The 17,269-nt window shown below is 35.3% G+C and overlaps 1 protein-coding gene across 3 annotated transcripts in view; it reads right to left on the bottom strand.

Moving 5' to 3' along the window:
• Positions 1-16,946, bottom strand: part of MOV10 (Mov10 RNA helicase) — a 52,420-nt gene extending 35,474 nt beyond the window's left edge. Inside the window, exons 1-6 of one of the 3 annotated variants that reach the window (XM_070745626.1) lie at positions 16,514-16,946; positions 12,612-12,708; positions 10,370-10,500; positions 7,994-8,220; positions 3,869-4,109; positions 474-608 (exon numbers count right to left, since the gene is read on the bottom strand). In XM_070745626.1, coding sequence (XP_070601727.1) covers positions 474-608; positions 3,869-4,109; positions 7,994-8,220; positions 10,370-10,500; positions 12,612-12,708; positions 16,514-16,881 — 1,199 coding nt within the window. In that variant the 5' untranslated portion in view covers positions 16,882-16,946. Of the gene's footprint in view, positions 1-473; positions 609-3,868; positions 4,110-7,993; positions 8,221-10,369; positions 10,501-12,611; positions 12,709-15,236; positions 15,691-16,513 lie in introns of those variants that run through there. The other 2 variants (XM_070745628.1, XM_070745629.1) reach the window with 2 other exon arrangements.
• Positions 16,947-17,269: the final 323 nt, after the last annotated feature.

Genomic DNA, 17,269 nt, shown 5'->3' with positions numbered 1-17,269 from the left:
AAAATTATATTTAAGAACAAATATTTATGAAGTTGCACATTAATTCTGACACTAGCCTTTCCTTACAAATCCTACTATCTGTAGCCAAATAAGTGGAGGGAGAAGGAAAAGAATGATATATCACAATGAATCTTGGGGGCCATTAATCAGGAAGACAAAAGTACTTTTTAAAAATATACCCATAATTTCTTCTGGGAGCTCAATTCAACAAATATAAACATTTTCCCTTATTGTAGTATCAAAACATGAACAATCCTGTGAAAAGCAAGGTCAGAATGATTATCAACTAGGCTAAACTTATCATGAGTTCATGGTCAAGCAATATTTTTGTCTAGGATTTGCTAGTTGTAATTACATACTTTAATTATTGCATCAATATGCTGTAGTAGCATGATGTGTATATTTCTTCCTTAGGACAAAGAACTAAGTGGAAAGTGGAGAGAATGACAATTTCTTGTTTAGTAGAAACTTACTGTAGACGGGCAATCTTGTCACCGGTGCCATCATTAGGAGTATTACCTTCATTCAAGCATTCAATCAAATCCTTCAGATCACTTGGATATTTGTACTGATCTAAAGCTTTATTCTGCAATTCGGAGCGCAAATTGCTGAAAACACAAGACAGGTACAAAGTTGCATCTTAATCACAGATGTTAATAACAAGGAAAACAATTTTCAATTTTTACACCTTGTCCTGAACTGTGTCATTAAATTTGGATGACTAAATATGAATACCGTATATACTCGAGTATAAGCCGAGTTTTTTAGCCCCAAAAATGGGCTGAAAAACACAGCCTCGGCTTATACTCGGGTCATTGACAAAGTCACCACACGAGGGCGCCATTGCTTGAGCCAGAGCGAGGAGGCACCAGCTTTTGTCTCCTCTGGCACGCCGTAGTTCCTCTCCCTAGCTCAAGCAAAGAAGGCAGCCATTTGCAATGGTGAGTCGGATTAAAAAGGCCCCCTGCTGTCAGATTCTCCTCCCCCTCCTTTGAAAGGATTTAAACTGTTTAAAAAATGGTATTTTGTGGTAGTTGCTGTCCTTGCTTGGATAGGATCTAATAATGTGTTATGAGGCAGAGCTAGACAGGAATTCTTTTTCTATCTGTCTATCTTTCTATCTATCTATTTTTCTATCTACCTATTTTTCTATCTATCTATCTATCTATCTGTATCTATTTCTTTCTATCTATCTATCTATCTATTTTTCTATCTGTCTGTCTATCTTTATATCTATCTATCTATCTATCTATCATCTATCTATCTATCTATCTATCTATCTGTATCTATTTCTATCTATCTATTTTTCTATCTAACTATTTTTCTTTCTATCTATCTATCTATCTATCTGTATCTATTTCTATCTATTTTTCTATCTGTCTGTCTGTCTGTCTATCTTTCTATCTATATCTATCTATCTATCTATCTATCTATCTATCTATCTATTTCTATATATCTATCTATCTATCTATCTATCTGTTTTTCTGTCTGTCTGTCTGTCTATCTATCTTTCTATCTATATCTATCTATCTATCTATCTATCTATCTATCTATCTATCTATCTATCTATCTATCTATCTATCTATCTATCTGGTTTTCTATGCTGATAACCTCACAGCAGCTAATGCTGAAGCTCTTCTTTGGATACACTTATTTGTTTGTTTGTTTGTTTGTTTATTTATTTAATTGGATTTGTATGCAATCCCTCTCCAAGGACTCAGGGTGGCTCACAGCATATATAAAAACAGAACAATAATGTAAATCCAATTAATGATGAGAAGGAATCCAGTTTTGAAGGATTTTAACTCTTAGGTTTTAGCTTTGTTCCTGATCGAGCTACTTTTTTTACTTTTTAATTTATTGTTAATATTGTTAATTTGTTTACCCTCTTTTAAATTTACAGAGCTAGTTTACTGGTTTTCTTTAAAATAAATATTCTAAAACATGTCTCAATTAATGTAATTTTATTGTTTTCCATTTTTATAAGTTACCAGTAGCCACTGCATTTTCTAACCTCGGCTTATACTCGGGTCAATACGTTTTCCCAGGTTTTTGTGGCAAAAATTGGTGCCTCGGCTTATACTCGGGTCGGCTTATACTCGAGTATATACGGTAACAGACACAGATATTTTATCCTTTTTTTCATCTTTAAACCACTTCCCTCAAATCTTGGTGCCCTCTGCTGTTGTTTGCTATTCTGCCATGTTTTGGGGCATTGGAGATAAAACATTTAAAAGTTAAAAGTGATTTTATCTTCAAACATTGTTCATCCTTACTTAAAAATTCAAAAAAAGATAATCCAGATTACTAGAATATACCATAATAAATAATAGTGAAATAGTCAAATCACTACTTCAGATATTAGCTCCATCAATAGCTAATATTAATTTGCACATACAATGATTTACATATGAGAGTTACCATAACATATGGAAAAAGTTTGGTTTATCTATTTGGAAATAAATTATAATAATTGTAGCCTCACTGTTTTAAATTTAAATAATTTTGATTTAATTATATAAATTAGTAAAATTAAATAGTTTACATTGCATGCAATTAATCTTGGCTGCAAGAAAGGATTAAAAAAATAATCAACATGTAGCATTTGAAAAAAAACAATCATTTGGTATTTTTGTCATACATTGCAGAATATTTTCCTGCTCTTATGTTGATACAAACTAGATATCCTTAGCCAGCTCCTTTAAAGTTAAAATATCAATAACCAATTTCAAGTAAGTCTTCGGAGAGTGAAAATGAAAAAAAGATTTAAACTCCCAAGGTTTCATAAATATAACAAACAGTAATTAATAGTGTTGGCTGCACCCCATCTAGCTCCAGTCTTTATGAGGGGTCTCTTTTTCTCAAAGTTGATTTAGCACCTATAAAGTTCTAAATGATGTAGAAAACTAAAATGGTATGCTAGTCTTGGTATCGCTAATAAAACTGTGGTGGCGCAGCAGATAGATGCAGTATTGTAGGTTAACTGTGCCCACTGCCAGGAGCTCAACCCTGAAGGGGATCACGCTGAGTCTATTCTTCTGAGGTCAGTAAAATGAGGAACTACTGTACATGGTTGCGGGCAATATGCTGGTACTGTAAACTGCTCAGGGAGAGCTGTAAATGTACCATGAGTCAGTATATGAGTCTAAGTGCTATTGTTTGTTTCTTTGTTTGTTTGTTTGTTTGTTTATTTATTTATTTTGATTTGATTTGATTTGTATGCCGCCCCTCTCCACAGACTCGGGGCAGCTCACAACAACAATAAAACAGTATGTTTAAAAAGTATCTAAAAACCCATTAATTTAAAAAACATTCAATGCAAGCATACCATACGTAAAACTATATAAGCCTGGGAGAAATGTCTCAATTCCCCCATGCCTGACGGCAGAGGTGAGTTTTAAGAAGTTTGCGAAAGGCAAGGAGGGTGGGGGCAATCCTAATCTCCGGAGGGAGCTGGTTCCAGAGGGTCGGGGCCGCCACAGAGAAGGCTCTTCCCCTAGGCCCCGCCAAACGACATTGTTTAGTCAACGGGACCTGGAGAAAGCCAACTCTGTGGGACCTAACCGGTCGCTGGGATTCATGTGGCAGAAGGTGGTCTCAGAGATATTCTGGTCCGATGCCATTACTATTTCATGTAGCCAAGTGCATCAATTGGGAATGACACACTGAAAGTTGCAAAATACATGAGCAAAAGCATTGCAAAATAGATGAGCAAAACATAGTTATATGGCAATAGCAGCGGAAAGGCAGTGGCTAAGGACAGATTTCAGAAAAAGGAGTTGGAGGAAAAATATGATACTGAGATAATATGTCTAGGAAAAACAGAGGAAGAATAAAAGGAGAAAATTAGCAGAGAATCCTCACGTACTTGTCTGGTGGAAAGCCATCTTCTATAGATCTGAACTGTGGTTTGTGCAGTTTGGCTTGATAAGGCTGATAAGGTTCTGAAGGACCAAGTTGTTCTGCTAACTTGGTTTTGGCAACAGCCTGCACAAAACGTCCAATGTGGAAATCACCAGTCTGTTCACTGGTGAAATCAAACTGCATGGTGACCTGGAAGAAGCCATAATCTGGCACCTCACACGTGATTTGGATTTCATGCACTAAACCTAAAGACAAGAAAACCTCTTTACATTTACAAAACAGCAAGGAAGAAGGCTCTCTTCTGCATTAATTTTCTAAAACTAGATTTGAAATTAAGAATATGGAATTTCCAAAATATACAATGCATATTCTCTAAAGTTTGCAACAAATATTGTTATATTTATTTAGTTAACTAGTTTAAAGATAAAGATGCTTCTTTCTAGTATTGTATCTGCCCATACTTATATTATAACCCAGAATGAAAAAAACTTTTAGTTTAGGTAGAAATAAGATATTAAGCCCCTCCCAGTTTCCAACTGTCCTTCAAAAACCTAACAAACTGGAAAATAATTGCTTAATTCTTATGCACCTTGACCTGTAGAAACTTTGATAAATCTCATATGCTGTTATTTAGAAGTCCATAATGACATTATTCAGTTATGCTGCACAGCTATTATCAGGTATCCAATTCCATCTTCCATTACTTTCAACAGATATATTTCATGGAGTCTGATGCTTATTGACATAATTAATAGTTATAAGTACTTTTGGTTACTGTATTAATTGTGCAAATAAGAAATGAACAGCCTCACAATTTCTTACAGGAACTTCTACATTAGTCCTCTACTGTAGTCCTCTTGGATTTCTTTCTGATGGTTCATGAATAATAGAGCAGTTGGAGGGGCGGGGTCAATGGTCGCCGTGCCACGGGGCTCCCTCACTCCCCTGAGGGAAACCCCAAATCCCCACCCTCCAGGGCCCCCCGGCTCTTTTGAACCGGGCCTGATCCTCCCTGCATGGGAGGAGACGTAGGGGACGCTACCGGAGGCTTGGTTTGGCACGGGCATGCCCCACCAGGCGAACTGGTTTTTGTCTCGCACTGGTGATGGCGGTCATGCCTGGCCGACACTAGCCACAAATGACTTCGCAACGCAGGGACTGAAGAAGCTGGAAAGACTGGATTTCAGCGATGGGGAGGTGGAAAATGCTTAAGCGATGTGCTGGTGAGTGCGGAGTGTTTTTTATTTTTTCTATTCGTGGAAGCAGAAATGCCTGGAATTCATGTGGAAGTAGCTGATCGGCCATGGTGCAATTAGCGGAAAGCTTTAAAGTCATAGCAAATTGCCCAGTTATTGTTCTTTTTTTGGGGGGGGGCGGATGATTTCTAAAGAATTTAAAGATTTGGAGCTTGAATTGTGATTTTTTAAAAAAAATTATTGAGGTATTTTTTTCCCCTTGATGATGTCACTTCCCGTTATAACAACTAGTAAGAATGATCAATCGTGATAATTTACTGCCACTCTCAGGTCGGAGGAGTTACTACAAGGATTTTTATGATGCAATTAGTGCCAGATGGCTTTTTATTTTATTTTTCTTGTTGGAAGGAGGAAGCTGTTTGATATCTATGTATACTGCTGACAAAAGATGGTCCCCAGGTTTGTTTTGGATCATGGCTAATTGGAAGAATTTTTTTTTGTAACTGAGAGGAGATACTGCACACTAGGACATATTGGACACATTTAGGCAAGTATGGAGCAAGAATATAAAATGGGAATATGGAGACTGACAAGATTTTCAAAAAAGAAGATTTATACTAAAGGACATAAATGGACTTTAAAAAAAAAAAATTAATTGGACTATTAATTCAAACTAGACTCTAATTGGACCCTAATTGGACTTTAATATATGAAAAGTTTAATGAAATTACAAGGAAGAATCTGTTCTGATGGAGGAGGGATTAATTTAAGACTATGATTTTTAATTGATTTAATTTATTTTAATTGAGTGGCATATGTAATATTGATTAATTAAGATACTTGAGATTCATAAAATTATTCTGGTAGACAAAATTATAGAATATTGAAATAATATTATGAAAAGTAAAGGATTTAAATGAGGTTTTAAAACTTATAAATGGATTTTTAAAATGAAATTGACTTTAAATTGATTTTAAATTGGATTTCATTATAAGAGAATGAAATGATTTTTTTAAGAATAAATTGTTTTAATGCAGGATGATCTAATTAAAGATTTAGATTTTAATTGAACTGAATTGAATGTTTAACTAAGATATCTGAGATTTTTTAAAAAATCTTTTCTTGGTGGAAATAATGACATTTCTCTGGGGGGAAATAATGAAACATTACTGTTAAATGAGAAATTGAAAATGGTTAGGTTTGATAGGGTTGTTTAGCTTTAATGATTAATGTAAAGATTAAGATTTTAAGTGACTTGCATATGAAATAATGGTTAACTAAGTTATTTTTTGAGGTACAAAATTATTTTGATGGGGACATTATTAGGATAATGAAATAATACTACTGAATATGAAATTGAATTGAAAATGTTTAGGTTTGCTTAGGCTTGGTAAGATGACTAATCTAATGATTAAGATATAAGGATTAATTTGGTTAATGTTGTTGATTTTGAGTTAGTTTTCAAAGGCTCATGTTGCTAAAAGAGGTTTCAGGGTTTTTTGCAATGAAAATCAGGGTGCGTCAAAACAAATTCTCACTGAAAAAGAGATAAATTTAGATTGGCTACACTATTTCCAAATTAAATCAAAGTTCAATGAGGACAAAATTAGATTTGGTTTTCAGGAGAATAATACCTTGGATAAGATTATACTAGGCCCAGAATCAAAAATTATATCAAAAATTTATAATTTTCTTTCTATTATACAATAAACAAAGAAGTTAAGGGAACAATGATTGCAGAATTTCGGATAGTCCCAGAATTTCGGATATTCGATAAACTTAAATGAATGGGAAAAAAATATGGAGTACAAATTATAAATTAACCTTAGCAACCTCCTATAAAGAAAACCAATACAAAAAAGCAAGGAACAGACATCACAACCAATGAACCTGTTGCTAAAATTCACCTCTGGGAACAGCTGATTAGGGGTATTCCGGGAGGCCGAGCAATCCACCAATCAGCTTTTTTTCTTATTTTCCTCCCCAAAAACTAAGGTGTGTCTTATAGAAACATAGAAGACTGACGGCAGAAAAAGACCTCATGGTCCATCTAGTCTGCCCTTATACTATTTCCTGTATTTTTCTTACAATGGATATATGTTTATCCCAGGCATGTTTAAATTCAATTATTGTGGATTTACCAACCACGTCTGCTGGAAGTTTGTTCCAAGGATCTACTACTCTTTCAGTGAAATAATATTTTCTCACGTTGCTTTTGAACTTTCCCCCAACTAACTTCAGATTGTGTCCCCTTGTTCTTGTGTTCACTTTCCTATTAAAAACACTTCCCTCCTGAACCTTATTTAACCCTTTAACATATTTAAATGTTTCGATCATGTCCCCCCTTTTCCTTCTGTCCTCCAGACTATACAGATTGAGTTCATTAAGTCTTTCCTGATAAGTTTTATGCTTCAGACCTTCCACCATTCTTGTAGCCTGTCTTTGGACCTGTTCAATTTTGTCAATATCTTTTTGTAGGTGAGGTCTCCAGAACTGAACACAGTATTCCAAATGTGGTCTCACCAGCGCTCTATATAAGGGGATCACAATCTCCCTCTTCCTGCTTGTTATACCTCTAGCTATGCAGCCAAGCATCCTACTTGCTTTTCCTACTGCCCGACCACACTGCTCACCCATTTTGAGACTGTCAGAAATCACTACCCCTAAATCCTTCTTTTCTGAGGTTTTTGCTAGCACAGAACTGCCAATGCAATGCTCAGATTGAGGATTCCTTTTCCCCAAGTGCATTACTGTATTTTACATTTGGAAACATTAAACTGCAGTTTCCATTGCTTTGACCATTTATACTTCAGTGCATCTCTATAATCTGAAAAATATGGTAATTGTTCTGTAATGATTTTACAATATGTTACCTGCACCAATTTTTCTTAAAGGGATCTAGCAATGTTTCAACAAATGTATACATATATTACCTGGTGTCAGTTTCACAGGCAATGGTTCTCCAGAAACCACAAAAGGGAATTCACAACGTTTTCTCAGTCTGTAACTTTTCAGCGTCACTTCATTTGTTCCACAGTTCTTCACCTCAATTTTAATAGTCACACGCTGCTTCGGAGAAATGTTGATTTGAATTTTACCATTTGGTGCATCATTCTCTGAAATAATCGTCACACCATTCTTAGCAGACACAAATTTTGATCTGGAATAAAGAGACTGAGGAATCAGACATTTCATAATTTCTAATGCCACAAGCACACTTTCACGATTCTTTTTAATTGCTCCATATTAATGGTTTTACATTTTCAGAAGATCTATATAATTTGTGTATGGTATGTTTGTAGGTATGTCTGCTTAAAAATGGGTTTTTTTAACTATTTTAAATTTTAAATTGTAAATTATTAGATTTGTCAGGAATTGTTTTTATTGTATTGTGAGCCGCCCCAAGTCTACGGAGAGGGGCGGCATACAAATCTAATAAATAATAATAATAATATCAACTATAGAACAGAAAACAGGAATGTTAAGAAAATTAAATTTCAGGACTTTTTTTAAAAAAGTAAAAGCCTGTCATCATCTTCAAGGTGGCATATTATGGGCAAGATGACGATGACAGGAGCTGCTATCTATTGAAAATAGGTGATAGGGAAAACTATAATTTAAAGAAATGTATAAACATATGACTTAGAAAGAGAAATTGGACTTGTTTATTCAGGTGTGTATAAAAGTGGGTCCTCCCATAAGGATGGAAGAACCCTGAATGCATATCACTTGAGTATAAACAGTAGTTTTCTGAGTTTCATTAGAAAGGAAACAAAGTTCAGAGTAGATAAGGAAAGAAATAACAAAAATACTTGTTCACACATCCTGTGGCAAGACATATCTCAGCTGCCAGCTTGAAGCTTTCATGATGATTTTAAAAGGACTTCATGAGTCTGGAGGTTTGTTAAGACCTGTCTTTTAGATTCTTATATTGAAATGACAAAACATCTAAGAATCTTTGTGCCAAGCCAAATCTGGTTCTCTACTTCTTTAAGTAAGATATTTAACAGTCTTATCAAAACTAGATAAAAGTTAATTTCAGGCTGAAATATCAATATATAAATGGTGAATTTCAAATCTAAAATTAAGTGTTATGTACCTTATCATTTTAGCATTTTAGCCTTTTTTTACAAATTACACTTGAATGAATGTAAGACATAGAAGGTTGGATTAGCGGATCTCCTCTTTCAGGTGTCAATGAAAGTCAACAAAAGACTAAATCATTCCCAACTTGATGCTTCCAATGTTTTGCAAATCGTTTCCTACAATCTAGTGGCAAGTCCTTGGAGAGGGGCAGCATACAAATTCAATCAATCAATCAATCAATCAATCAATCAATCAATAAAAAACAAATAAATAAACAAACAAATAAATAAAAGATTACAGGAGTTAAATTCCAAAAAATTTGGAGGGCATTGTGATAGGAAGGTCAGCATAGAGACTAGGATCAGAATATTTTTGCCAATAATGTTAGAAAAGCTTTTTCGTGTAGACTTTAAGGAGCAGGGGGAAAACTCCCAGTAAGTCTTATCACCGCCCTTAATACAAATTTAATACAAAATTCACAAGCCTTCCCAAATCTGTTATTTTGATCTGATGCTATTCTCATGGCTGCATTTTGTAATCTACAATGTGAAGATGAGATTTGGTGAGGGGGATCATGCTACTCACTTGTAGTTATGCTTTTTTAAACAGCCACCAGTGTCTTTCAAAAGAAGTCTTCAGCCACACAATACAGATGGAATCTGCTTTTCTATACTAAACTGCATTTCCCCTATAAAACATCTAGTAATATAATATGAGGCGGACCAGGATAATTGAGTCATTACTCATTGTGAACAATTTCCATCATTCTTTTAGACACAATTGAGTAAATCTACTATCATAACCTTGTGATTTTTTAGAAACAAATTTGAAAAAAAATGGGAGATCTGCCTATAATTATATGAAGATGGGTTAGATTTCCATAAATGTCTTATCTGGTATAAATTCCAAGCAAGGATTCTTCAGAGATTCAAAATCCATGCATGTAATGCACAAATATCAATCAACATCCCCAACTATAAATAGAGGTTTTTAAAATATAGTATATTTTATGATTGCATGTTCTTTCCAAAGCAGAGGTACAGTGAGGCTCAAAAACATTTAATGAACAGCAAGATTTAGGATGTAGTCAGCATCTTGGCCTTTAAAAATCAAAAGAGAAAAACCCAGACAAAATCAAATTCTGCTATTTTCTTGGCTTTAACATGTTTTTTTCCCTCTTGCATATACAAGAGTTATAGACCATCCAACTTTGCATTACATACCTGCGCTTAACACGTCCTCCAGGGGGAAGTGGATTATTGAACGTGTTTCCATTTGGGGTAGAATGGTCTTCAGCTCCAGTATCAGTTTTTGGTTTCCAATATTGATCAACAAGCTTCTGTTTCGTCTTCCGCTATAGAGAAACAAAAAAGCAATACTGTTAAAAAAAAGGTTCCCAATAAATTGTAAAGTAGTGGGAAAATGTACACAGAAAGCAGTTCACCCTAATTCACCACTTATTCTGAAACAAATGACACTTGTCAAATTCAAAGGGAAATTTTACAAAGTGAATTTTACCACCTGGAAATATTTTTAGTAAAATCCTATTTTAATTAGACAAGAATTTTAAAAATTTAGCTATGCTCTCTTGTTTAAGAACAGATAAATTAATTCAAAAAGTGCAAAAGCAGGGCTAGTTCAGATTATGGGGCAGCCTATTGCACGCATGCCAGAGGTGGCATGCACAGCCTCCTCTGTGGGCATGCGCGCCATTGCCAGCTGCTATTCCAGGTTCCTGCACATGCACATCAACTAGCTGGTACAGCATGCATGCACACCAGCCAGATACTTTCCTCTGGGTTCCAGCATGTATATGCATGCCAGCCGGCTGGTTGAAGACCAATTGGCCCGCATGCATATGTGTGCTGGAATCCAGAAAGGAACAGCTGACCAGTGTGCATGCATGTGATGGAACCCAGAAGAGAGCAGCTGTAAGTTGTGCAGCTGGCTGCCATACACATGTGCTCCAGCCAGCTGATCTGGGTTCCGGCGTGCTCACCCCAGTTTTGCCAATCAGTGCCAATAAGGTTAATCATCACTGCTGTATGCCATGAAACTCTAAAGTCCTATATTATTCTTTCTATTTTGTCCCACCATGTTAATCTCATCCCTTGATTATAGCACTTTTTTTTAAACACCTCAAAATCCTATTTCAGTAGAACTGAGAAGAATACTACAAGTATTCCTCAAATTATGATGACATATGGCATTGGAATTGTAAGACTATAAATGATGGGGTCATAAAGTATACTGTCAAATGAACATGTTACTTAGTGACAGTAGTTATGATTGCCATTATTAAGTGAGCATTGTGCAATTTTTTAAATGATAAACATGGATTGAAAAGATTTTAAAACAAAGCATTGATTTAAAACCTGAAATATTCTTATTGGGCATACTGCCAGAAAAATTCAACAAAGAAACATACTTAATTGTACATATAGTAACAGCTGCTAGAATAGTATAAGCACAAAACTGGAAATTTGATAGAATACCAATTGAGAGAGAAGTAGTAAAGAAGATAATGGACTGTGCAGAAATTTATTCTTTTATTTATTTTATTTTATTTATTTATTGGATTTATATGCCGCCCCCCTCCAAGGACTCTTACGAATAGATTGATAATGAAAATTAAAGACAAAGAAGACTCGGAGTTTTATAAAATTTGGCTGAAACTTTATGAATGGTTTGAAAAATATATATAAAGTTTTTAATGCTAATTTAATATAAATGGGATAAAAGGAAATGAGAAATATGATTGTGATAACATGGATGACAACAATAGAAAAGGAGGCAGCATTAGATAAATAAGTAACATGTACCGAAAATTAAATTAGAATAGAGTGTAAATAGAAATAAGGATTTAAGAATGTGATTATTAGAAGGGAAAAGTGAGAAAAAAATATGTAGTCTGTCTCTCGATAAAATTAAAATCAGCTATTTGAGGGGGGGTTTTCTGGACAGACTGAACAATTGGAAATTTGAACTGTGATCTAGGATATTTTATTACTTTGTTTATGGGAAGCTGTTGGAGAATGTCAGAAATCGTGATCACGTGACCATGGCTCCCTGTGTTATTGTAATCTTCAGCTCAGCATCTGGATCACAATCATGTAATCATGGGGATGCTACAACAGTAAGAATGACAAAAATGGTCATAAGTTCCCATCATTCAGCGCTGTTACATGTTTGAATAGTCGCTGAACCCGAGTACTGGTTATAATGGTATACAAATAATAGTTGTAACCTGAGTACCAGTTATGATGACTAATTAAAATGTGTATTAGTCACCACCAGTATAAAAACGTCACAAAAAGACTACAAACAAGCCAGCTTTGGTTTTTTCCATGATGACTTTTCATCTAAAGAGCTGTATTTTAATTCCTTGGAGTCCATAAGGATCCATTAAGCCAAATTGTTCAACATCAACTATCAAAGAATGAAGTAGAAAATACATCTTCTTACCTGAATAAAATGCACAGAATCCCCAAAGACTAAAGCACGGTGTGACATCATCAGCACATAGAGCACACTGGAGAAGTTGGGTCTTATTATATTATCTCTGTCAGAAAATAGAATATAACTTTTATTCAATTAAATAAATATATTGATTACACACACACACATATACATAATCTGTTCTCACACTTATGCTGCTGTGTACTTCTCAATCTCCTTTAAACTCAGAGGAAGATCAGAAATCATTTCTTAACCTAAACAGTCCATGACACTTAAGATACATAACAAAAATATAACTGAACAAACAGACAATTCTATTTGTTTGTTCTTGCCAAGTATATACCAATCAATCACAGAACAAAGCATGAGAACAATAAATGAGAGATGAAGGCCACTTAGAATATAAAGCTGTATTTCCTCCAGGGCTAGCATACTGCCTATGAATAAAATAAATGTAAGAGGCTTAAAGATTCACTGGATCCTGAAGGCTAAATCTACTGTCATTTAGAATTGCAGGGAAGGAAAAGCACTGCATGGGAAGAAGTAAATTAAAACTCAACATAGGTCTTTTCTAATTTATCATGTGTATCTATATGTGTTAATCCTGATTTACATAAAGAATGTGGATCAGTATGAAGAATATTGTTTTATAAACATTGCTTTGGATGGATGCAACATGGTTGCAAAGCTTTCCCCAATTTTTTGTAAATTCAAAATTTGGAAAGACAAATTTAAAAGTAAACAGGAACAGAAAAACTCTTACATTGAAGTAATTTAAGTAACACCGAGTCACCTAATAGGGAAGACAGGCAGCATAGAATTTTAATAAATAAATAATAGTAATTACTATTACGGTTACATTAACATCACAATTCAATGGCAATTTTTTAGAGGGATGTAGCCATTGATACTAGAGACTTCGCCAACCTTGATATTGCTTGATACATATCAGCACTATAATAGGAAAATTATGTAAATTCAACCAGAATAATTGTGGTTGAATTCTTCCAACAAATATTTTCTATTTAATTGTGAGGTCTATTTCATTGACATATTGTAATCTGTCATTGCTTTTGTACTATCAAATATACTTGTCAGTATAAAGTCCAAGGATCAGAGGTAAGCACTTTAGGAACAAGTGGCCAAGGTTTGAAGTTCAGCTAGTAATAACAAGAATACATTGCTGTGATAAATATTCCAAAGGCATGTACATATCAGTTGTCTTGGATTTCTAGAGGGGTATTGATATTCTTGGGAATTTCAGGATTTTGCAAAATTTAAGTTTCAAACCATTCTTTCTGTGATAGTACAAGTGAAAGGCTGTTTTCTGGATTTACAGCACATTTTTCCCCTTAGGAAGAAAATATTCTTCCAAATGTGATTCAATAAGAATCTCCCATCTTAATTTTTTAAAAACAAAACAACCATTCTTGATATTATTTTTATAGATGCATTTAACATGAGACAGAAACATGGATTATTAAATTACGAAACCCAAAGTAATAGTTTTACAATTTGAGTTTCCTTTTGCTGATTTAAATCTTAAACTCAGATTTAACTGTAGTTTAAACTTCAGTTTTATTTGACCGATTATAAAAAAAAGTATCCCACTAAAATTTCATTTCATATATCAATGTCAAACTTCCCTAGTACTCAAAAGTATTTAAACATAAAGTTCAATGTAGAAAACTTGATACTCTCCTGACTTTAGGATCATAAACATAGCTTTCCAATCTTAGAAGTGCAAAAATTTCTTATGTACCTACACATTTCACTTTCTACTCTCCTGCAGTAGACTTTAAATTGCAAATGACTCATTGGCTATACTGTATTTCAATGTTTCCATTTACTAATCTCTGCTTGTACAATTTACAGAGAAGTCAAGTTACTACCGTAGATCTGTTATCGCATATCTTGACATTGCAAACATAATAAATTTAAAGTTGTGCTCGTGATCATCAAACCCTATTTGTAACAAAATGTTTAAGATTTTAAAATTATTTTTTAAAATGCCCATGACGTTACCATTAATAAACCCAGTAAATGTAATGTAAGGGATTGTTTTGTGTTTAAGAATATCTATCAATAGATATAAACAAATGGGAAATGCTGGTCTAACAAATAAACATATTCTTAGTCCATCATAAAACAACCTGGAGAAAAGAATGCAAAAGCTTCAAAAATACCTTGTTAATAAATTAAGCTATAGAGGACTAGAATATTGTATTTCAATATCAATTTTCAAGGTTTTGAATTTTGACCTCTATTTCCTGACTTTAAATTTCATGAATGAAATACCATATGAATCTTGCTTCCTCAATTATGGTCTGCAGTTAAGTCCATTTTGTAAATCAGAGTGCATGTGTTACATAGCTGGGGGGAAAAAAATCCAGTTCAAGTCCAGTTAAAGATGAACAATATTTGACAGCCCAGCCCTAGTCCTTTTAGGTAAAAATTATCAAGAAAAAAGTTAACAAATATAAATATTGGGGAAAATTGGGGGCATGTCTCTGTGTTTCTTTTCTGGGCCTTCAATGAGTCTTCACTTATGAGTGCTTGGACTAGAATGAGTTTTGGAAATAGTTTGTTAAACTGAAGAATTAACCAAGATACAAAACATTAAAGGCATACCTCTGAATAAGGGGATTTTACCTCAGCAGTGCAATCCCAACCAGCCTACGGGAAGTCTACAACTTCTGATATTTGATCAGTTCCTCAACTACTACAGCAAACAAGATCTTACTTCATTAGTAGAGTAAATCAACAACATGGAGACTGCACCCCCCTCCTCCATTTCCCATTTGTTTGGATGCGTCTAGGATCAAACCTGTTTCAAATCTTTGCTTAACTTCTTCAGGCCCTCCATGCCCCAGACAAAGCCCTCTACAAACTTATCTAAACCAAAGAACAGAAGCCTCACCAGTCACAGGTGGACAATACAAGGAAATTGCAACCTTAAAAAAAACCCCAATCCTCAATGCTTCATCAGCGGATGACTTCAATCTTCTACTTCCTGAATAAGAATCTTTAGCTCTGCTGTCCTCTTCAAAGGCTGATTTTGCCTAACAATATAGGTCCCTTATATAGAGGGACCAATATAGGTGCCTAGGTCCCTTATATAGAGGGACCTAGGCTAGCTTCCCCAAATTGGCCATCCAATCAGATCACCAGGATTTCGGTCTTTGTATCCTCCTCAAAAAAAGTTGGATGGGATAGTGAGACTTCTGACATTCCAGGAATCTTATTTTAATCTTGTTCTTTTAAAAAAAGTCTTTATGACTTAAATCTGAATGCTGCAACAGTTTAGTAGAAGAACATTGGAGGCCAATTTGAGTTAGTAAATCTAGTTGAAGGATTTTCACTTGTCTACCAATGAAAAACTTTGGGGGGGGGGGCTGCACAGCAAGTTGCAAAGCCAGGCAGAAATCCAAGTTATGCAGATAAGGTAAATTGGGGACTCAGAAAAACAAAGAAGATTGAGGGCAGAAAAAGACCTCATGGTCCATCTAGTCTGTCCTTATACTCTTTCGTGTATTTTATCTTAGGATGAATATATGTTTATCCCAGGCATGTTTAAATTCAGTTCCTGTGGATTTACCAACCACGTCTGCTTGAAGTTTGTTCCAAGCATCTACTACTCTTTCAGTAAAATAATATTTTCTCATGTTGCTTCTGATCTTCAGACTCGCCTGAGAACAGCAATATAAATGGCAGAATCTCTTCCTGTTATTGGTTTTCCAAAACAAACAAAAAATCTTTACTTTCCAGAACAGCAGGAAAAACGCTCTTAAAGGAGAAATTAGTTTAAACTCCAGTTCCAAGGAAACCGGAACCCTGCAAAAAAAAAAACCTAGCGGACCCATCCCGGTGCTCCGCAGACCCGTTTCTCAAGGGTTTAAACCACCTACCGGTATCGGAACTCCTGGTTGTACAGAGCCTTCAAGGCAGCCTTACTGTTCAGTTTCTGGTTGCCAGACTCCACCAGGAACCGGAGAAACGCCTCTCCGATTTCCCTCGCTTCCTTAAAGGTAAGTTTAGGCATGGCGATCCGTTTTTCCTTCGGCTGTTCTTCGGCGGAGGCGGCTGCAAATTTTGGCACCACTTCCTCTCGTTTGGGGAAGTCAGCGCCGACCCTGAGCTCCTCCTCTTGGAAGCTGAAACTTGCAAGGGGGAAGAAACGAAACCGAAATCGCACCGGTCCCTCTGCCAAACCCAGCGGTAGCTCAGGTGCTCCGCTCCGTTGCCCCAGGAAACAAAGAAAAGGACATGTTCGCATCTGCTTACGTCCTCGTTTTAAGTTTTCGAATGGAATGGGATGGAGTAGGAATAGAATAGAATTCAGGTGTGATAGGACAGTGTTTCCCGACCTTGGCAACTTGAAGATATTTGGGGGAATTCTGGGAGTTGAAGTCCAGATATCTTCAAGTTGTCAAGGTTGGGAAACACTGTGATAGGACACATAAGGAATTAAACGTGACCTAAGTACAGTATTGCCCACGAAATCATATGCTGCAACGCCCTGCCTGTCAAGGACTACTTCAGCTTCAACCACAACAACACAAGAGCATGCAACAGATTCAAGCTTAATATTAACCGCTCCAAACTTGACTTGTAAAAAATATGACTTTAGTCAGTTTCCGGTCACAATTCAAAGTGTTGCTTAT

This window comes from Erythrolamprus reginae, chromosome 3 (genome assembly GCF_031021105.1).
Source record: "Erythrolamprus reginae isolate rEryReg1 chromosome 3, rEryReg1.hap1, whole genome shotgun sequence".
Taxonomy (NCBI): Eukaryota; Metazoa; Chordata; class Lepidosauria; order Squamata; family Dipsadidae; genus Erythrolamprus; species Erythrolamprus reginae.
The sequence above is the reverse complement of the archived record's forward strand: the minus strand, read 5'-3'. Positions and strand labels throughout refer to the sequence as shown.